We start from the raw sequence: 20660 nt of genomic DNA, 5'->3' as shown, positions 1-20660 counted from the left end.
CAGGAGTGCAAGGTGAGGGGGTTATGGGTATGTTGAGGCACAAAGGACTGGAAGCTCCTGATGTTGGTGCTCTTGATGGGTAGAGATCTCTGTAGAGCCTTTGGCTTGTGCAATAAACCCCCTGTGGACTCACCCATCCTTGTCTCTTGATCCCAATCCTTGAGGTGGCATTGCCTGCCCTGAGGAAGAGGTGGACGTAGGAGCACCACGCTCTTGGGGACCAAGGGGTCCTCTCCCCCAGGGTTTAGCCACGAGCAGGGGCTTAGGGGAGGGTAGGAAACAGAGGCATAAGATTTCTCCCCACCACAATCCCTCTAAGACTGCATCAATGGCTCTGTCCTCTGGGGTGGGGGTCCCTTCTCAAGGTCAGCTCTGCTGAAGATCAGTAAGAAAGGACAGAATTAGATCCTAAGCCCTTCTCCCACCCCACAGCTCCCTGAAAACTCCTTGACCTTTGTGAAAATACAAAAAGGCAAAAAAGGAAAAAACAGGGGGAGATAAATGGCCTTGTAACAGTCACGGGGGTCCCAATACTCTGCCAACACTTATTCCAAGAGCCACCAGGAGTTCCCCGGTGCTTCTGCTGAGGCTGCCAGACCACCATGCCATTCCACAGGAGACTTCTTTCTTTCTCTCCTCTCAGAAACAAATTGAGACCCAACTGCACCTTCTGAAATCAGAGCAAGAGGCGCTTCAATCTTCCGTGAAGGACACACAAGACAGACTCAAGGACCACACTGTAGGTGCCCATCAGTTTTCCTGGGCAGAGGGTGGGGGAAGAAAGGAGGAACATCTCCTCCTCCTCCTCCTCCTCCTCCCCCTGAGGTTTGGGTGATGCTCAAGGGCTGTGGGGAAGGGAGAGGGGGTTTGTATCTTCCCCAAATGCTTCTTCTTGGTGGCTCCCACTGAGGCATGGCCCACTCTTGACCCTTGATTCTCTTCTCCTGCTCTCTGCTGCCCTTTCCCCCTTTGGGCTTGCCCTTGGCAGGAGAGGACAGAAGCTGCAAAGCAGGAGATTGTGAGGACATATAGGAAGATGCATGAGTTCCTGGACCAAGAGGAGTCCTCTCTTCTGGCCCAGCTGGAGCAGCTGGACATAGAGATAAGGAAAGCCCATGAAGAAATCCTCCAGAGGCTTTTGGAGGAGACGACGAGGCTGGGCATGCTGATTGGGGAGGTGGAGAGGACGTACCAGCAGCCAGACTGGCAGCTCCTGAAGGTGAGAGCCCAGGCTTTCCAAACTGGCTGGGAAGGCCCACCTTGAGCTTGGTCTCCAGCCCCCGCTCCAAGAGGGACTTCCTTAGAGTGGGACCCCGGTACTCCAAGGGGAGGTGTTCCATCTCACTGAGTCTCTTCTTCTCTCTCTTCCAGGACATTGGAACCACCTTGAGCAGGTCTGTGGTCCTTCTCCTGTCACCATGTCACCACCACAGAGTAGCTCTGTGGCAGGACACGGGGAGAAAGCACTTGGGGACGGGTTGGCTCTTCTGCAGTACAGCCCTTGGAGTTGACCGAGGCCACCGGAGGGGTTGGAAGGAGGGCTCTGCCTCTCTCTCCTGAATGAATGATGAATTTGGACCCGGGCTGGCAGGAGGCAGGAGCAGCGAGTGCTGAGAAAACACGGAGCAGCAAAGTCCAACCAGGTGTAAATCCATCCCCTCTTCCCTTCCAGGGGCCAGAGGGAAACGCTCTCCCACTCACTCCAGATTTCCCCGGAGCTGGAAAACAAATTCTCTGGTTTCACCGAGAAGAACCCAAATATCAAGGAAATTCTGGAGAAATTCCAAGGTACTGAGGGCAGGTCCAGAAAGGCCTATGTCATCATGCTTCTTGGTGGGGAGGGCTGGAGTGAAGCCAGGGGAAAGAAAGGCATCCTGGGTGCTGAATGAGGGGTTATTTCTTTCAAGATCCCACAAGGAGACAGAGAACGAGCAGCGAGCGTTGGTCTGATGTTCCCTGCCTGTCCTCCTCCTCTTCTCCTCTGCCTCCTCAAGTTTCTCGACCTTCCCCCAAGCCTGTTCCTGACTCTCAGGACTTTTGCAGAAACCCACAATCAGACCAACTGATCTTTCTGCCTCTCCCATTTGTCTCTTCCCACTAGATTTCCTGGAGTTTGAGAGTCATGTGACAAGTGAACCAAACGTGTGCCCAACTAAGCCATCATATGAAATGGCTCTGTTGCCCCCAAAGATTGATCTGAAGTCCTCAGCTGCCTCCTTTCCCTCTTCTAACATCTTGGTCCCACCACCAGAGGATGCCTGGAGGGGTCCCAATCAGGTCAGAGGGACGGGAAGGGAGAGAAAGAGCCCTGTTTCCCCCCAAATCTGCTGCCATGAGCCTGACTCTCTCTCCACCTCCAGCACAGATGACGCTGGACCCAGAGACGGCCAACGCCAGTCTATATCTTTCAGAAGACTGCAAGCTCGTGCGGTGGGAGCGTTATAAGCAGGATCTGCCCTCCAACCCGGGGAGGTTCAAATTTCATCCCTGTGTTCTGGGCTCAAGGGGCTTCACATCGGGGTGGCACCGATGGGACGTGGAGGTCCACAGAGAAGGCTCGTGGGCCCTCGGGGTGGTCAAGGAGTCAATTCCAAGAGGCCATGGTTTGTGCCTGAAGCCTGATGAAGGGGTATGGGCTCTGCGTCATACCCATGATGGGTACGAGGCTCTGACCTCTCCTTATGCCACCCCCTTGACACTACGCAGAGTCCCCAAGAGGATACGAATCTGCTTGGACTATGAGAAAGGGAGGGTGGTGTTTTTTGATGCCGAGAGCAAAGAACAGATCTTTGCTTTTAATCGGGCATCTTTCCAAGGGGAGAGAGTCTTCCCATGGTTTGTGGTGATTGGGGGTGCTCAACTCAAACTTCTTCCCTAAGGCACAGGACAAAAAAAATCCCAACCCCCAAAGCCCTCGAATTACCCTTAGGAAAGAAACCAGGGGCTGGGTTTTGTCCCAATCCCACCAAAGGGACAGGAAAGGGGAGCGGTGTTCAGGTTATTTTCCTTCTGTGCAAACTGGGAGCATTTCTGTGCCTTCAATTCGATTTTGATCTTTCAATCGCTGTTTAATCACTACATGGCTGTTACAGGGTGGCTGCAAACTTGCCCTGATGAGGAGATAAAAGTTCAATTCTAAACCGTTTCTGCCTTGTGTGTGTGCCTTTTATTATGGGATTTGTATTTCCTGCGAGGTTGTCTTTGGAAGTCGCTTAAGAGAACTGAGGCAAGGGAAAGTCATTTCTGTTCCTCTCCAAAACCCACTGCACAGGGAGATGAGACCCAGGGGTCCAGGTGAAGGTCCATCAAGTCCTCCTCTTGTCCCAGAGGTCCCTGCCTGGAGCTCCTGAAGGTGAGAGCCCAGGCTTTCCAAACTGGCTGGGAAGGCCCACCTTGAGCTTGGTCTCCAGCCCCCGCTCCAAGAGGGACTTCCTTAGAGTGGGACCCCGGTACTCCAAGGGGAGGTGTTCCATCTCACTGAGTCTCTTCTTCTCTCTCTTCCAGGACATTGGAACCACCTTGAGCAGGTCTGTGGTCCTTCTCCTGTCACCATGTCACCACCACAGAGTAGCTCTGTGGCAGGACACGGGGAGAAAGCACTTGGGGACGGGTTGGCTCTTCTGCAGTACAGCCCTTGGAGTTGACCGAGGCCACCGGAGGGGTTGGAAGGAGGGCTCTGCCTCTCTCTCCTGAATGAATGATGAATTTGGACCCGGGCTGGCAGGAGGCAGGAGCAGCGAGTGCTGAGAAAACACGGAGCAGCAAAGTCCAACCAGGTGTAAATCCATCCCCTCTTCCCTTCCAGGGGCCAGAGGGAAACGCTCTCCCACTCACTCCAGATTTCCCCGGAGCTGGAAAACAAATTCTCTGGTTTCACCGAGAAGAACCCAAATATCAAGGAAATTCTGGAGAAATTCCAAGGTACTGAGGGCAGGTCCAGAAAGGCCTATGTCATCATGCTTCTTGGTGGGGAGGGCTGGAGTGAAGCCAGGGGAAAGAAAGGCATCCTGGGTGCTGAATGAGGGGTTATTTCTTTCAAGATCCCACAAGGAGACAGAGAACGAGCAGCGAGCGTTGGTCTGATGTTCCCTGCCTGTCCTCCTCCTCTTCTCCTCTGCCTCCTCAAGTTTCTCGACCTTCCCCCAAGCCTGTTCCTGACTCTCAGGACTTTTGCAGAAACCCACAATCAGACCAACTGATCTTTCTGCCTCTCCCATTTGTCTCTTCCCACTAGATTTCCTGGAGTTTGAGAGTCATGTGACAAGTGAACCAAACGTGTGCCCAACTAAGCCATCATATGAAATGGCTCTGTTGCCCCCAAAGATTGATCTGAAGTCCTCAGCTGCCTCCTTTCCCTCTTCTAACATCTTGGTCCCACCACCAGAGGATGCCTGGAGGGGTCCCAATCAGGTCAGAGGGACGGGAAGGGAGAGAAAGAGCCCTGTTTCCCCCCAAATCTGCTGCCATGAGCCTGACTCTCTCTCCACCTCCAGCACAGATGACGCTGGACCCAGAGACGGCCAACGCCAGTCTATATCTTTCAGAAGACTGCAAGCTCGTGCGGTGGGAGCGTTATAAGCAGGATCTGCCCTCCAACCCGGGGAGGTTCAAATTTCATCCCTGTGTTCTGGGCTCAAGGGGCTTCACATCGGGGTGGCACCGATGGGACGTGGAGGTCCACAGAGAAGGCTCGTGGGCCCTCGGGGTGGTCAAGGAGTCAATTCCAAGAGGCCATGGTTTGTGCCTGAAGCCTGATGAAGGGGTATGGGCTCTGCGTCATACCCATGATGGGTACGAGGCTCTGACCTCTCCTTATGCCACCCCCTTGACACTACGCAGAGTCCCCAAGAGGATACGAATCTGCTTGGACTATGAGAAAGGGAGGGTGGTGTTTTTTGATGCCGAGAGCAAAGAACAGATCTTTGCTTTTAATCGGGCATCTTTCCAAGGGGAGAGAGTCTTCCCATGGTTTGTGGTGATTGGGGGTGCTCAACTCAAACTTCTTCCCTAAGGCACAGGACAAAAAAAATCCCAACCCCCAAAGCCCTCGAATTACCCTTAGGAAAGAAACCAGGGGCTGGGTTTTGTCCCAATCCCACCAAAGGGACAGGAAAGGGGAGCGGTGTTCAGGTTATTTTCCTTCTGTGCAAACTGGGAGCATTTCTGTGCCTTCAATTCGATTTTGATCTTTCAATCGCTGTTTAATCACTACATGGCTGTTACAGGGTGGCTGCAAACTTGCCCTGATGAGGAGATAAAAGTTCAATTCTAAACCGTTTCTGCCTTGTGTGTGTGCCTTTTATTATGGGATTTGTATTTCCTGCGAGGTTGTCTTTGGAAGTCGCTTAAGAGAACTGAGGCAAGGGAAAGTCATTTCTGTTCCTCTCCAAAACCCACTGCACAGGGAGATGAGACCCAGGGGTCCAGGTGAAGGTCCATCAAGTCCTCCTCTTGTCCCAGAGGTCCCTGCCTGGGAAAGCAGATAAGAGCAGGGTGAGGATGCCTATGGCCCCAGGAACCCTCTTTTCCCAGTCTCAATCGGTAATTAAACAATTAACAAGGTGTAATAAGGGGCACTGGAGGGGATCTGATAATGGGCTCTGCCCTCTCTCTAATCCCCTTGGGCTCTGGCAGCGTTTTGATCCTCCTTCTTTCCAGGCTGCATCACTGTAGTCTTTCCCCGTCAATCCTGGGCTTGAGTTTGGTCTCCTCACCCTCTTTGCCCCACCCATCATACTGGAAAGCCTCAAACTGGTCCCCATACCCAGATATTGGCCTCACCTGTGGTGCTGGAGGGGAGCAACCCCATATGGGGTAGATATCACAGGAGGTTTTGGGTTGGAAGGGACCTTACAGACCATCCAGTCCCACGCCCTTGCCCAAAGGCAAAGCTGATCTCCATGAGGACAGGAGCGGCAGAAATTGCTTCTGACAGACATGAAGGCCCTGCTCTGCACATTTGAACCCTTCAGGTGACCCAAGAGAGGCTGGAGTCCTCCCAAACAGCCCTACAGAGCCCCTACTGAAAGGGGATGAGGTTCTCCCCAAGCCCTGGCCACGTCCTGTCCCCCCTCACATGTCAGAGGCAGTTTCAGCCACTGCTTGTCTCCCACCCCCAGCTGCACCACAACTTCTCTGAGGTGCCACCAGGGCCTGAAACTCCTCTTCCAGCTGCTCTTGAGTCACCAAATGCCACCGGACTCCATGGATTGGAAGTGGCTTTGGAGACTGAGAAATCCCAGCGCCTCCAGGAAAGAGTTAAAATGAGATGGGCGTCTCCAATTCCCTTCCTCCTCAGCTGTCCAACTGCTACATCCCAGAGCAATATAAATGACTCTATTGTCTGAAGCCCTGCTGGGAAGGGGCTGGGTCTCAGAGTAACCAATGGTGTAGAACCAGGAAATCTCTCTCCTTCCTCTTTCTTCAAAATCGAAACAAACTTGGAGACTGAAGCTCCGAAGGTGGCTCTTCATGGCAGCCAGGACGCCTCTGGAAATGCTCCAGGATGAATCCTGCTGCTCCATCTGCCTGGGAATATTCCAAGACCCCGTATCCATCCACTGCGGGCACAGCTTTTGCCGGTCGTGCATCACTGAAACCTGGGAAGGACTGACCACCAACTTCTCCTGCCCCCAGTGCAGGGAGACGGGGGACCAGAAGAGCCTCCGCCCCAACTGGGAGTTGTCCAACGTTATTGAAGCAGCCAAGAGATTGAACCTGCAACCAGTCAGAGAGGTGGAAGGAGAGGAGAACGTCTGTGAGGAGCACCAGGAACCCCTGAAGCTCTTCTGCCAAGATGATAAAAGGCTCATCTGCCTCGTGTGTGACAAGTCCAAGATGCACCGTGACCATTCTGTGGTTCCCATGGGTGAAGCTGCCCAGGAGTACAAGGTGAGGGGGTTATGGGTGTGTTGAGGCACAAAGGTCCAGAAGCTCTTGGTGTTGTTGATAGGTGAAGATGATCATGAGTCCCTAGTTAGGGTCAGCTCTGCTGAAGATCGATAGGAAAGGAGAGGGAGAGATCCTCAGCCCTTTTCCCACCCCACAGATCCCTGAAACTGCCTTGACCTACCTCCAAAGAGAAAAAGAAAAAAAAAAAAAAAGGAAAAAGGGGAGGTAAATCACCTTGAAACAGTCATGGGCGTCCCAAAACTCTGCCAACACTTACCCCAAGAGCCACCAAGAGTTCCCCGGTGCTTCTGCTGAGGCTGCCAGACCACAATGCCATTCCACAGAGGACTTCTTTCCTTCCTCTCAGAAACAAACGGAGACCCAACTGCACCTTCTGAAATCAGAGCAAGAGGCACTTCAATCTTCCATGAAGGACAGACAAGACAGGCTCAAGGACCACACTGTAGGTGCCCATCATTTTTCCTGGGCAGACGGTGTGGGAAGAAAGGAGGAACATCTCCTCCTCCTCCTCCTCCCCCTGAGGTTTGGGTGATGCTCAAGGGCTGTGGGGAAGGGAGAAGGGGTTTGTATCTTCCCCAAATGCCTCTTCTTGGTGGCTCCCACTGAGGCACAGCCCACCCTTGACCCTTGATGCTCTTCTCCTGCTCTCTGCTGCCCTTTCCCTGCTTGGCTTCTCCTTGGCAGGAGAGGACAAAAGCTGAAAAGCAGGAGATTGTGAGGACATACAGGAAGATGCACGAGTTTCTGGAGAAGCAGGAGTCTTCTCTTCTGGCCCAGCTGGAGCAGCTGGACACAGAGATAACAAAAGCCCATGAAGAAATCCTCCAGAGGCTTTTGGAGGAGACAACGAGGCTGGGCACACTGATTGGGGAGATGGAGAGGACGTACCAGCAGCCAGACTGGCAGCTCCTGAAGGTGAGAGCCCAGGCTTTCCAAACTGGCTGGGAAGGCCCACCTTGAGCTTGGTCTCCAGCCCCCGCTCCAAGAGGGACTTCCTTAGAGTGGGACCCCGGTACTCCAAGGGGAGGTGTTCCATCTCACTGAGTCTCTTCTTCTCTCTCTTCCAGGACATTGGAACCACCTTGAGCAGGTCTGTGGTCCTTCTCCTGTCACCATGTCACCACCACAGAGTAGCTCTGTGGCAGGACACGGGGAGAAAGCACTTGGGGACGGGTTGGCTCTTCTGCAGTACAGCCCTTGGAGTTGACCGAGGCCACCGGAGGGGTTGGAAGGAGGGCTCTGCCTCTCTCTCCTGAATGAATGATGAATTTGGACCCGGGCTGGCAGGAGGCAGGAGCAGCGAGTGCTGAGAAAACACGGAGCAGCAAAGTCCAACCAGGTGTAAATCCATCCCCTCTTCCCTTCCAGGGGCCAGAGGGAAACGCTCTCCCACTCACTCCAGATTTCCCCGGAGCTGGAAAACAAATTCTCTGGTTTCACCGAGAAGAACCCAAATATCAAGGAAATTCTGGAGAAATTCCAAGGTACTGAGGGCAGGTCCAGAAAGGCCTATGTCATCATGCTTCTTGGTGGGGAGGGCTGGAGTGAAGCCAGGGGAAAGAAAGGCATCCTGGGTGCTGAATGAGGGGTTATTTCTTTCAAGATCCCACAAGGAGACAGAGAACGAGCAGCGAGCGTTGGTCTGATGTTCCCTGCCTGTCCTCCTCCTCTTCTCCTCTGCCTCCTCAAGTTTCTCGACCTTCCCCCAAGCCTGTTCCTGACTCTCAGGACTTTTGCAGAAACCCACAATCAGACCAACTGATCTTTCTGCCTCTCCCATTTGTCTCTTCCCACTAGATTTCCTGGAGTTTGAGAGTCATGTGACAAGTGAACCAAACGTGTGCCCAACTAAGCCATCATATGAAATGGCTCTGTTGCCCCCAAAGATTGATCTGAAGTCCTCAGCTGCCTCCTTTCCCTCTTCTAACATCTTGGTCCCACCACCAGAGGATGCCTGGAGGGGTCCCAATCAGGTCAGAGGGACGGGAAGGGAGAGAAAGAGCCCTGTTTCCCCCCAAATCTGCTGCCATGAGCCTGACTCTCTCTCCACCTCCAGCACAGATGACGCTGGACCCAGAGACGGCCAACGCCAGTCTATATCTTTCAGAAGACTGCAAGCTCGTGCGGTGGGAGCGTTATAAGCAGGATCTGCCCTCCAACCCGGGGAGGTTCAAATTTCATCCCTGTGTTCTGGGCTCAAGGGGCTTCACATCGGGGTGGCACCGATGGGACGTGGAGGTCCACAGAGAAGGCTCGTGGGCCCTCGGGGTGGTCAAGGAGTCAATTCCAAGAGGCCATGGTTTGTGCCTGAAGCCTGATGAAGGGGTATGGGCTCTGCGTCATACCCATGATGGGTACGAGGCTCTGACCTCTCCTTATGCCACCCCCTTGACACTACGCAGAGTCCCCAAGAGGATACGAATCTGCTTGGACTATGAGAAAGGGAGGGTGGTGTTTTTTGATGCCGAGAGCAAAGAACAGATCTTTGCTTTTAATCGGGCATCTTTCCAAGGGGAGAGAGTCTTCCCATGGTTTGTGGTGATTGGGGGTGCTCAACTCAAACTTCTTCCCTAAGGCACAGGACAAAAAAAATCCCAACCCCCAAAGCCCTCGAATTACCCTTAGGAAAGAAACCAGGGGCTGGGTTTTGTCCCAATCCCACCAAAGGGACAGGAAAGGGGAGCGGTGTTCAGGTTATTTTCCTTCTGTGCAAACTGGGAGCATTTCTGTGCCTTCAATTCGATTTTGATCTTTCAATCGCTGTTTAATCACTACATGGCTGTTACAGGGTGGCTGCAAACTTGCCCTGATGAGGAGATAAAAGTTCAATTCTAAACCGTTTCTGCCTTGTGTGTGTGCCTTTTATTATGGGATTTGTATTTCCTGCGAGGTTGTCTTTGGAAGTCGCTTAAGAGAACTGAGGCAAGGGAAAGTCATTTCTGTTCCTCTCCAAAACCCACTGCACAGGGAGATGAGACCCAGGGGTCCAGGTGAAGGTCCATCAAGTCCTCCTCTTGTCCCAGAGGTCCCTGCCTGGGAAAGCAGATAAGAGCAGGGTGAGGATGCCTATGGCCCCAGGAACCCTCTTTTCCCAGTCTCAATCGGTAATTAAACAATTAACAAGGTGTAATAAGGGGCACTGGAGGGGATCTGATAATGGGCTCTGCCCTCTCTCTAATCCCCTTGGGCTCTGGCAGCGTTTTGATCCTCCTTCTTTCCAGGCTGCATCACTGTAGTCTTTCCCCGTCAATCCTGGGCTTGAGTTTGGTCTCCTCACCCTCTTTGCCCCACCCATCATACTGGAAAGCCTCAAACTGGTCCCCATACCCAGATATTGGCCTCACCTGTGGTGCTGGAGGGGAGCAACCCCATATGGGGTAGATATCACAGGAGGTTTTGGGTTGGAAGGGACCTTACAGACCATCCAGTCCCACGCCCTTGCCCAAAGGCAAAGCTGATCTCCATGAGGACAGGAGCGGCAGAAATTGCTTCTGACAGACATGAAGGCCCTGCTCTGCACATTTGAACCCTTCAGGTGACCCAAGAGAGGCTGGAGTCCTCCCAAACAGCCCTACAGAGCCCCTACTGAAAGGGGATGAGGTTCTCCCCAAGCCCTGGCCACGTCCTGTCCCCCCTCACATGTCAGAGGCAGTTTCAGCCACTGCTTGTCTCCCACCCCCAGCTGCACCACAACTTCTCTGAGGTGCCACCAGGGCCTGAAACTCCTCTTCCAGCTGCTCTTGAGTCACCAAATGCCACCGGACTCCATGGATTGGAAGTGGCTTTGGAGACTGAGAAATCCCAGCGCCTCCAGGAAAGAGTTAAAATGAGATGGGCGTCTCCAATTCCCTTCCTCCTCAGCTGTCCAACTGCTACATCCCAGAGCAATATAAATGACTCTATTGTCTGAAGCCCTGCTGGGAAGGGGCTGGGTCTCAGAGTAACCAATGGTGTAGAACCAGGAAATCTCTCTCCTTCCTCTTTCTTCAAAATCGAAACAAACTTGGAGACTGAAGCTCCGAAGGTGGCTCTTCATGGCAGCCAGGACGCCTCTGGAAATGCTCCAGGATGAATCCTGCTGCTCCATCTGCCTGGGAATATTCCAAGACCCCGTATCCATCCACTGCGGGCACAGCTTTTGCCGGTCGTGCATCACTGAAACCTGGGAAGGACTGACCACCAACTTCTCCTGCCCCCAGTGCAGGGAGACGGGGGACCAGAAGAGCCTCCGCCCCAACTGGGAGTTGTCCAACGTTATTGAAGCAGCCAAGAGATTGAACCTGCAACCAGTCAGAGAGGTGGAAGGAGAGGAGAACGTCTGTGAGGAGCACCAGGAACCCCTGAAGCTCTTCTGCCAAGATGATAAAAGGCTCATCTGCCTCGTGTGTGACAAGTCCAAGATGCACCGTGACCATTCTGTGGTTCCCATGGGTGAAGCTGCCCAGGAGTACAAGGTGAGGGGGTTATGGGTGTGTTGAGGCACAAAGGTCCAGAAGCTCTTGGTGTTGTTGATAGGTGAAGATGATCATGAGTCCCTAGTTAGGGTCAGCTCTGCTGAAGATCGATAGGAAAGGAGAGGGAGAGATCCTCAGCCCTTTTCCCACCCCACAGATCCCTGAAACTGCCTTGACCTACCTCCAAAGAGAAAAAGAAAAAAAAAAAAAAAGGAAAAAGGGGAGGTAAATCACCTTGAAACAGTCATGGGCGTCCCAAAACTCTGCCAACACTTACCCCAAGAGCCACCAAGAGTTCCCCGGTGCTTCTGCTGAGGCTGCCAGACCACAATGCCATTCCACAGAGGACTTCTTTCCTTCCTCTCAGAAACAAACGGAGACCCAACTGCACCTTCTGAAATCAGAGCAAGAGGCACTTCAATCTTCCATGAAGGACAGACAAGACAGGCTCAAGGACCACACTGTAGGTGCCCATCATTTTTCCTGGGCAGACGGTGTGGGAAGAAAGGAGGAACATCTCCTCCTCCTCCTCCTCCCCCTGAGGTTTGGGTGATGCTCAAGGGCTGTGGGGAAGGGAGAAGGGGTTTGTATCTTCCCCAAATGCCTCTTCTTGGTGGCTCCCACTGAGGCACAGCCCACCCTTGACCCTTGATGCTCTTCTCCTGCTCTCTGCTGCCCTTTCCCTGCTTGGCTTCTCCTTGGCAGGAGAGGACAAAAGCTGAAAAGCAGGAGATTGTGAGGACATACAGGAAGATGCACGAGTTTCTGGAGAAGCAGGAGTCTTCTCTTCTGGCCCAGCTGGAGCAGCTGGACACAGAGATAACAAAAGCCCATGAAGAAATCCTCCAGAGGCTTTTGGAGGAGACAACGAGGCTGGGCACACTGATTGGGGAGATGGAGAGGACGTACCAGCAGCCAGACTGGCAGCTCCTGAAGGTGAGAGCCCAGGCTTTCCAAACTGGCTGGGAAGGCCCACCTTGAGCTTGGTCTCCAGCCCCCGCTCCAAGAGGGACTTCCTTAGAGTGGGACCCCGGTACTCCAAGGGGAGGTGTTCCATCTCACTGAGTCTCTTCTTCTCTCTCTTCCAGGACATTGGAACCACCTTGAGCAGGTCTGTGGTCCTTCTCCTGTCACCATGTCACCACCACAGAGTAGCTCTGTGGCAGGACACGGGGAGAAAGCACTTGGGGACGGGTTGGCTCTTCTGCAGTACAGCCCTTGGAGTTGACCGAGGCCACCGGAGGGGTTGGAAGGAGGGCTCTGCCTCTCTCTCCTGAATGAATGATGAATTTGGACCCGGGCTGGCAGGAGGCAGGAGCAGCGAGTGCTGAGAAAACACGGAGCAGCAAAGTCCAACCAGGTGTAAATCCATCCCCTCTTCCCTTCCAGGGGCCAGAGGGAAACGCTCTCCCACTCACTCCAGATTTCCCCGGAGCTGGAAAACAAATTCTCTGGTTTCACCGAGAAGAACCCAAATATCAAGGAAATTCTGGAGAAATTCCAAGGTACTGAGGGCAGGTCCAGAAAGGCCTATGTCATCATGCTTCTTGGTGGGGAGGGCTGGAGTGAAGCCAGGGGAAAGAAAGGCATCCTGGGTGCTGAATGAGGGGTTATTTCTTTCAAGATCCCACAAGGAGACAGAGAACGAGCAGCGAGCGTTGGTCTGATGTTCCCTGCCTGTCCTCCTCCTCTTCTCCTCTGCCTCCTCAAGTTTCTCGACCTTCCCCCAAGCCTGTTCCTGACTCTCAGGACTTTTGCAGAAACCCACAATCAGACCAACTGATCTTTCTGCCTCTCCCATTTGTCTCTTCCCACTAGATTTCCTGGAGTTTGAGAGTCATGTGACAAGTGAACCAAACGTGTGCCCAACTAAGCCATCATATGAAATGGCTCTGTTGCCCCCAAAGATTGATCTGAAGTCCTCAGCTGCCTCCTTTCCCTCTTCTAACATCTTGGTCCCACCACCAGAGGATGCCTGGAGGGGTCCCAATCAGGTCAGAGGGACGGGAAGGGAGAGAAAGAGCCCTGTTTCCCCCCAAATCTGCTGCCATGAGCCTGACTCTCTCTCCACCTCCAGCACAGATGACGCTGGACCCAGAGACGGCCAACGCCAGTCTATATCTTTCAGAAGACTGCAAGCTCGTGCGGTGGGAGCGTTATAAGCAGGATCTGCCCTCCAACCCGGGGAGGTTCAAATTTCATCCCTGTGTTCTGGGCTCAAGGGGCTTCACATCGGGGTGGCACCGATGGGACGTGGAGGTCCACAGAGAAGGCTCGTGGGCCCTCGGGGTGGTCAAGGAGTCAATTCCAAGAGGCCATGGTTTGTGCCTGAAGCCTGATGAAGGGGTATGGGCTCTGCGTCATACCCATGATGGGTACGAGGCTCTGACCTCTCCTTATGCCACCCCCTTGACACTACGCAGAGTCCCCAAGAGGATACGAATCTGCTTGGACTATGAGAAAGGGAGGGTGGTGTTTTTTGATGCCGAGAGCAAAGAACAGATCTTTGCTTTTAATCGGGCATCTTTCCAAGGGGAGAGAGTCTTCCCATGGTTTGTGGTGATTGGGGGTGCTCAACTCAAACTTCTTCCCTAAGGCACAGGACAAAAAAAATCCCAACCCCCAAAGCCCTCGAATTACCCTTAGGAAAGAAACCAGGGGCTGGGTTTTGTCCCAATCCCACCAAAGGGACAGGAAAGGGGAGCGGTGTTCAGGTTATTTTCCTTCTGTGCAAACTGGGAGCATTTCTGTGCCTTCAATTCGATTTTGATCTTTCAATCGCTGTTTAATCACTACATGGCTGTTACAGGGTGGCTGCAAACTTGCCCTGATGAGGAGATAAAAGTTCAATTCTAAACCGTTTCTGCCTTGTGTGTGTGCCTTTTATTATGGGATTTGTATTTCCTGCGAGGTTGTCTTTGGAAGTCGCTTAAGAGAACTGAGGCAAGGGAAAGTCATTTCTGTTCCTCTCCAAAACCCACTGCACAGGGAGATGAGACCCAGGGGTCCAGGTGAAGGTCCATCAAGTCCTCCTCTTGTCCCAGAGGTCCCTGCCTGGGAAAGCAGATAAGAGCAGGGTGAGGATGCCTATGGCCCCAGGAACCCTCTTTTCCCAGTCTCAATCGGTAATTAAACAATTAACAAGGTGTAATAAGGGGCACTGGAGGGGATCTGATAATGGGCTCTGCCCTCTCTCTAATCCCCTTGGGCTCTGGCAGCGTTTTGATCCTCCTTCTTTCCAGGCTGCATCACTGTAGTCTTTCCCCGTCAATCCTGGGCTTGAGTTTGGTCTCCTCACCCTCTTTGCCCCACCCATCATACTGGAAAGCCTCAAACTGGTCCCCATACCCAGATATTGGCCTCACCTGTGGTGCTGGAGGGGAGCAACCCCATATGGGGTAGATATCACAGGAGGTTTTGGGTTGGAAGGGACCTTACAGACCATCCAGTCCCACGCCCTTGCCCAAAGGCAAAGCTGATCTCCATGAGGACAGGAGCGGCAGAAATTGCTTCTGACAGACATGAAGGCCCTGCTCTGCACATTTGAACCCTTCAGGTGACCCAAGAGAGGCTGGAGTCCTCCCAAACAGCCCTACAGAGCCCCTACTGAAAGGGGATGAGGTTCTCCCCAAGCCCTGGCCACGTCCTGTCCCCCCTCACATGTCAGAGGCAGTTTCAGCCACTGCTTGTCTCCCACCCCCAGCTGCACCACAACTTCTCTGAGGTGCCACCAGGGCCTGAAACTCCTCTTCCAGCTGCTCTTGAGTCACCAAATGCCACCGGACTCCATGGATTGGAAGTGGCTTTGGAGACTGAGAAATCCCAGCGCCTCCAGGAAAGAGTTAAAATGAGATGGGCGTCTCCAATTCCCTTCCTCCTCAGCTGTCCAACTGCTACATCCCAGAGCAATATAAATGACTCTATTGTCTGAAGCCCTGCTGGGAAGGGGCTGGGTCTCAGAGTAACCAATGGTGTAGAACCAGGAAATCTCTCTCCTTCCTCTTTCTTCAAAATCGAAACAAACTTGGAGACTGAAGCTCCGAAGGTGGCTCTTCATGGCAGCCAGGACGCCTCTGGAAATGCTCCAGGATGAATCCTGCTGCTCCATCTGCCTGGGAATATTCCAAGACCCCGTATCCATCCACTGCGGGCACAGCTTTTGCCGGTCGTGCATCACTGAAACCTGGGAAGGACTGACCACCAACTTCTCCTGCCCCCAGTGCAGGGAGACGGGGGACCAGAAGAGCCTCCGCCCCAACTGGGAGTTGTCCAACGTTATTGAAGCAGCCAAGAGATTGAACCTGCAACCAGTCAGAGAGGTGGAAGGAGAGGAGAACGTCTGTGAGGAGCACCAGGAACCCCTGAAGCTCTTCTGCCAAGATGATAAAAGGCTCATCTGCCTCGTGTGTGACAAGCCATCATATGAAATGGCTCTGTTGCCCCCAAAGATTGATCTGAAGTCCTCAGCTGCCTCCTTTCCCTCTTCTAACATCTTGGTCCCACCACCAGAGGATGCCTGGAGGGGTCCCAATCAGGTCAGAGGGACGGGAAGGGAGAGAAAGAGCCCTGTTTCCCCCCAAATCTGCTGCCATGAGCCTGACTCTCTCTCCACCTCCAGCACAGATGACGCTGGACCCAGAGACGGCCAACGCCAGTCTATATCTTTCAGAAGACTGCAAGCTCGTGCGGTGGGAGCGTTATAAGCAGGATCTGCCCTCCAACCCGGGGAGGTTCAAATTTCATCCCTGTGTTCTGGGCTCAAGGGGCTTCACATCGGGGTGGCACCGATGGGACGTGGAGGTCCACAGAGAAGGCTCGTGGGCCCTCGGGGTGGTCAAGGAGTCAATTCCAAGAGGCCATGGTTTGTGCCTGAAGCCTGATGAAGGGGTATGGGCTCTGCGTCATACCCATGATGGGTACGAGGCTCTGACCTCTCCTTATGCCACCCCCTTGACACTACGCAGAGTCCCCAAGAGGATACGAATCTGCTTGGACTATGAGAAAGGGAGGGTGGTGTTTTTTGATGCCGAGAGCAAAGAACAGATCTTTGCTTTTAATCGGGCATCTTTCCAAGGGGAGAGAGTCTTCCCATGGTTTGTGGTGATTGGGGGTGCTCAACTCAAACTTCTTCCCTAAGGCACAGGACAAAAAAAATCCCAACCCCCAAAGCCCTCGAATTACCCTTAGGAAAGAAACCAGGGGCTGGGTTTTGTCCCAATCCCACCAAAGGGACAGGAAAGGGGAGCGGTGTTCAGGTTATTTTCCTTCTGTGCAAACTGGGAGCATTTCTGTGCCTTCAATTCGATTTTGATCTTTCAATCGCTGTTTAATCACTACATGGCTGTTACAGGGTGGCTGCAAACTTGCCCTGATGAGGAGATAAAAGTTCAATTCTAAACCGTTTCTGCCTTGTGTGTGTGCCTTTTATTATGGGATTTGTATTTCCTGCGAGGTTGTCTTTGGAAGTCGCTTAAGAGAACTGAGGCAAGGGAAAGTCATTTCTGTTCCTCTCCAAAACCCACTGCACAGGGAGATGAGACCCAGGGGTCCAGGTGAAGGTCCATCAAGTCCTCCTCTTGTCCCAGAGGTCCCTGCCTGGGAAAGCAGATAAGAGCAGGGTGAGGATGCCTATGGCCCCAGGAACCCTCTTTTCCCAGTCTCAATCGGTAATTAAACAATTAACAAGGTGTAATAAGGGGCACTGGAGGGGATCTGATAATGGGCTCTGCCCTCTCTCTAATCCCCTTGGGCTCTGGCAGCGTTTTGATCCTCCTTCTTTCCAGGCTGCATCACTGTAGTCTTTCCCCGTCAATCCTGGGCTTGAGTTTGGTCTCCTCACCCTCTTTGCCCCACCCATCATACTGGAAAGCCTCAAACTGGTCCCCATACCCAGATATTGGCCTCACCTGTGGTGCTGGAGGGGAGCAACCCCATATGGGGTAGATATCACAGGAGGTTTTGGGTTGGAAGGGACCTTACAGACCATCCAGTCCCACGCCCTTGCCCAAAGGCAAAGCTGATCTCCATGAGGACAGGAGCGGCAGAAATTGCTTCTGACAGACATGAAGGCCCTGCTCTGCACATTTGAACCCTTCAGGTGACCCAAGAGAGGCTGGAGTCCTCCCAAACAGCCCTACAGAGCCCCTACTGAAAGGGGATGAGGTTCTCCCCAAGCCCTGGCCACGTCCTGTCCCCCCTCACATGTCAGAGGCAGTTTCAGCCACTGCTTGTCTCCCACCCCCAGCTGCACCACAACTTCTCTGAGGTGCCACCAGGGCCTGAAACTCCTCTTCCAGCTGCTCTTGAGTCACCAAATGCCACCGGACTCCATGGATTGGAAGTGGCTTTGGAGACTGAGAAATCCCAGCGCCTCCAGGAAAGAGTTAAAATGAGATGGGCGTCTCCAATTCCCTTCCTCCTCAGCTGTCCAACTGCTACATCCCAGAGCAATATAAATGACTCTATTGTCTGAAGCCCTGCTGGGAAGGGGCTGGGTCTCAGAGTAACCAATGGTGTAGAACCAGGAAATCTCTCTCCTTCCTCTTTCTTCAAAATCGAAACAAACTTGGAGACTGAAGCTCCGAAGGTGGCTCTTCATGGCAGCCAGGACGCCTCTGGAAATGCTCCAGGATGAATCCTGCTGCTCCATCTGCCTGGGAATATTCCAAGACCCCGTATCCATCCACTGCGGGCACAGCTTTTGCCGGTCGTGCATCACTGAAACCTGGGAAGGACTGACCACCAACTTCTCCTGCCCCCAGTGCAGGGAGACGGGGGACCAGAAGAGCCTCCGCCCCAACTGGGAGTTGTCCAACGTTATTGAAGCAGCCAAGAGATTGAACCTGCAACCAGTCAGAGAGGTGGAAGGAGAGGAGAACGTCTGTGAGGAGCACCAGGAACCCCTGAAGCTCTTCTGCCAAGATGATAAAAGGCTCATCTGCCTCGTGTGTGACAAGTCCAAGATGCACCGTGACCATTCTGTGGTTCCCATGGGTGAAGCTGCCCAGGAGTACAAGGTGAGGGGGTTATGGGTGTGTTGAGGCACAAAGGTCCAGAAGCTCTTGGTGTTGTTGATAGGTGAAGATGATCATGAGTCCCTAGTTAGGGTCAGCTCTGCTGAAGATCGATAGGAAAGGAGAGGGAGAGATCCTCAGCCCTTTTCCCACCCCACAGATCCCTGAAACTGCCTTGACCTACCTCCAAAGAGAAAAAGAAAAAAAAAAAAAAAGGAAAAAGGGGAGGTAAATCACCTTGAAACAGTCATGGGCGTCCCAAAACTCTGCCAACACTTACCCCAAGAGCCACCAAGAGTTCCCCGGTGCTTCTGCTGAGGCTGCCAGACCACAATGCCATTCCACAGAGGACTTCTTTCCTTCCTCTCAGAAACAAACGGAGACCCAACTGCACCTTCTGAAATCAGAGCAAGAGGCACTTCAATCTTCCATGAAGGACAGACAAGACAGACTCAAGGACCACACTGTAGGTGCCCATCAGTTTTCCTGGGCAGACGGTGTGGGAAGAAAGGAGGAACATCTCCTCCTCCTCCTCCTCCCCCTGAGGTTTGGGTGATGCTCAAGGGCTGTGGGGAAGGGAGAAGGGGTTTGTATCTTCCCCAAATGCCTCTTCTTGGTGGCTCCCACTGAGGCACAGCCCACCCTTGACCCTTGATGCTCTTCTCCTGCTCTCTGCTGCCCTTTCCCTGCTTGGCTTCTCCTTGGCAGGAGAGGACAAAAGCTGAAAAGCAGGAGATTGTGAGGACATACAGGAAGATGCACGAGTTTCTGGAGAAGCAGGAGTCTTCTCTTCTGGCCAGAGCAATCTAAGTTAATGTATGGCCTGAAGCCCTGCTGGGAAGGGGCTGGGTCTCAGAGTAACCAATGGTGTAGAACCAGGAAATCTCTCTCCTTCCTCTTTCTTCAAAATCGAAACAAACTTGGAGACTGAAGCTCCGAAGGTGGCTCTTCATGGCAGCCAGGACGCCTCTGGAAATGCTCCAGGATGAATCCTGCTGCTCCATCTGCCTGGGAATATTCCAAGACCCCGTATCCATCCACTGCGGGCACAGCTTTTGCCGGTCGTGCATCACTGAAACCTGGGAAGGACTGACCACCAACTTCTCCTGCCCCCAGTGCAGGGAGACGGGGGACCAGAAGAGCCTCCGCCCCAACTGGGAGTTGTCCAACGTTATTGAAGCAGCCAAGAGATTGAACCTGCAACCAGTCAGAGAGGTGGAAGGAGAGGAGAACGTCTGTGAGGAGCACCAGGAACCCCTGAAGCTCTTCTGCCAAGATGATAAAAGGCTCATCTGCCTCGTGTGTGACAAGTCCAAGATGCACCGTGACCATTCTGTGGTTCCCATGGGTGAAGCTGCCCAGGAGTACAAGGTGAGGGGGTTATGGGTGTGTTGAGGCACAAAGGTCCAGAAGCTCTTGGTGTTGTTGATAGGTGAAGATGATCATGAGTCCCTAGTTAGGGTCAGCTCTGCTGAAGATCGATAGGAAAGGAGAGGGAGAGATCCTCAGCCCTTTTCCCACCCCACAGATCCCTGAAACTGCCTTGACCTACCTCCAAAGAGAAAAAGAAAAAAAAAAAAAAAGGAAAAAGGGGAGGTAAATCACCTTGAAACAGTCATGGGCGTCCCAAAACTCTGCCAACACTTACCCCAAGAGCCACCAAGAGTTCCCCGGTGCTTCTGCTGAGGCTGCCAGACCACAATGCCATTCCACAGAGGACTTCTTTCCTTCCTCTCAGAAACAAACGGAGACCCAACTGCACCTTCTGAAATCAGAGCAAGAGGCACTTCAATCTTCCATGAAGGACAGACAAGACAGGCTCAAGGACCACACTGTAGGTGCCCATCATTTTTCCTGGGCAGACGGTGTGGGAAGAAAGGAGGAACATCTCCTCCTCCTCCTCCTCCCCCTGAGGTTTGGGTGATGCTCAAGGGCTGTGGGGAAGGGAGAGGGGGTTTGTATCTTCCCCAAATGCTTCTTCTTGGTGGCTCCCACTGAGGCATGGCCCACTCTTGACCCTTGATTCTCTTCTCCTGCTCTCTGCTGCCCTTTCCCTGCTTGGCTTCTCCTTGGCAGGAGAGGACAAAAGCTGAAAAGCAGGAGATTGTGAGGACATACAGGAAGATGCACGAGTTTCTGGAGAAGCAGGAGTCTTCTCTTCTGGCCCAGCTGGAGCAGCTGGACACAGAGATAACAAAAGCCCATGAATAAATCCTCCAGAGGCTTTTTGAGGAGACCACGAGGCTGGGCACACTGATTGGGGAGATGGAGAGTACGGACC

The 20660-nt window shown here is 53.1% G+C and overlaps 4 protein-coding genes and 1 pseudogene across 4 annotated transcripts in view; all 5 read left to right on the top strand.

Moving 5' to 3' along the window:
• Positions 1-6: 6 nt before the first annotated feature.
• LOC106898971 (tripartite motif-containing protein 15-like) lies at positions 7-3145 on the top strand. The gene is made up of 7 exons (XM_014960588.1): positions 7-12; positions 644-739; positions 989-1219; positions 1372-1394; positions 1673-1788; positions 2102-2277; positions 2366-3145. Exons 3-7 carry the CDS (start codon positions 1037-1039, stop codon positions 2876-2878), a joined length of 1011 nt encoding a protein of 336 aa, XP_014816074.1. The 5' UTR covers positions 7-12; positions 644-739; positions 989-1036; the 3' UTR covers positions 2879-3145.
• Positions 3146-6412: 3267 nt separating this feature from the next.
• Positions 6413-9753, top strand: LOC106898966 (tripartite motif-containing protein 7-like). The gene is made up of 7 exons (XM_014960579.1): positions 6413-6891; positions 7259-7354; positions 7597-7827; positions 7980-8002; positions 8281-8396; positions 8710-8885; positions 8974-9753. The coding sequence occupies exons 1-7, from the start codon at positions 6472-6474 to the stop codon at positions 9484-9486; spliced, it is 1575 nt and encodes a 524-aa protein (XP_014816065.1). The 5' UTR covers positions 6413-6471; the 3' UTR covers positions 9487-9753.
• A 1134-nt stretch (positions 9754-10887) lies between these two features.
• Positions 10888-14218, top strand: LOC106898965 (tripartite motif-containing protein 7-like). The gene is made up of 7 exons (XM_014960576.1): positions 10888-11366; positions 11734-11829; positions 12072-12302; positions 12455-12477; positions 12756-12871; positions 13185-13360; positions 13449-14218. Exons 1-7 carry the CDS (start codon positions 10947-10949, stop codon positions 13959-13961), a joined length of 1575 nt encoding a protein of 524 aa, XP_014816062.1. The 5' UTR covers positions 10888-10946; the 3' UTR covers positions 13962-14218.
• A 1144-nt stretch (positions 14219-15362) lies between these two features.
• On the top strand, positions 15363-16759 carry LOC106898964 (annotated as a pseudogene).
• A 1144-nt stretch (positions 16760-17903) lies between these two features.
• Positions 17904-20660, top strand: part of LOC106898968 (tripartite motif-containing protein 7-like) — a 34310-nt gene continuing 31553 nt past the window's right edge. Inside the window, exons 1-2 of the mRNA XM_014960585.1 lie at positions 17904-18382; positions 18750-18845. Coding sequence (XP_014816071.1) covers positions 17963-18382; positions 18750-18845 — 516 coding nt within the window. The 5' untranslated portion in view covers positions 17904-17962. The remainder of the gene's footprint in view (positions 18383-18749; positions 18846-20660) is intronic.

This window comes from Calidris pugnax, unplaced genomic scaffold (assembly GCF_001431845.1).
Source record: "Calidris pugnax isolate Ruff unplaced genomic scaffold, ASM143184v1 scaffold562, whole genome shotgun sequence".
Classification (NCBI taxonomy): Eukaryota; Metazoa; Chordata; class Aves; order Charadriiformes; family Scolopacidae; genus Calidris; species Calidris pugnax.
Note: the sequence above shows the minus strand (reverse complement) of the source record. Positions and strands in the feature narration are given on the sequence as shown.

Excerpts from the sequence above, each read along its gene's own strand:
- LOC106898971 (XM_014960588.1), top strand. The coding sequence starts at position 1,037 with ATGCATGAGTTCCTGGACCAAGAGGAGTCCTCTCTTCTGGCCCAGCTG. Across the intron at positions 1,220-1,371 it reads CAGACTGGCAGCTCCTGAAG|GACATTGGAACCACCTTGAG; the intron begins GTGAGAGCCCAG and ends TCTCTCTTCCAG. Across the intron at positions 2,278-2,365 it reads CCTGGAGGGGTCCCAATCAG|ATGACGCTGGACCCAGAGAC; the intron begins GTCAGAGGGACG and ends CCTCCAGCACAG.
- LOC106898965 (XM_014960576.1), top strand. The coding sequence starts at position 10,947 with ATGGCAGCCAGGACGCCTCTGGAAATGCTCCAGGATGAATCCTGCTGC. Across the intron at positions 12,478-12,755 it reads ATTGGAACCACCTTGAGCAG|GGGCCAGAGGGAAACGCTCT; the intron begins GTCTGTGGTCCT and ends CTTCCCTTCCAG. Across the intron at positions 13,361-13,448 it reads CCTGGAGGGGTCCCAATCAG|ATGACGCTGGACCCAGAGAC; the intron begins GTCAGAGGGACG and ends CCTCCAGCACAG.
- LOC106898966 (XM_014960579.1), top strand. The coding sequence starts at position 6,472 with ATGGCAGCCAGGACGCCTCTGGAAATGCTCCAGGATGAATCCTGCTGC. Across the intron at positions 6,892-7,258 it reads AAGCTGCCCAGGAGTACAAG|AAACAAACGGAGACCCAACT; the intron begins GTGAGGGGGTTA and ends CCTTCCTCTCAG. Across the intron at positions 8,886-8,973 it reads CCTGGAGGGGTCCCAATCAG|ATGACGCTGGACCCAGAGAC; the intron begins GTCAGAGGGACG and ends CCTCCAGCACAG.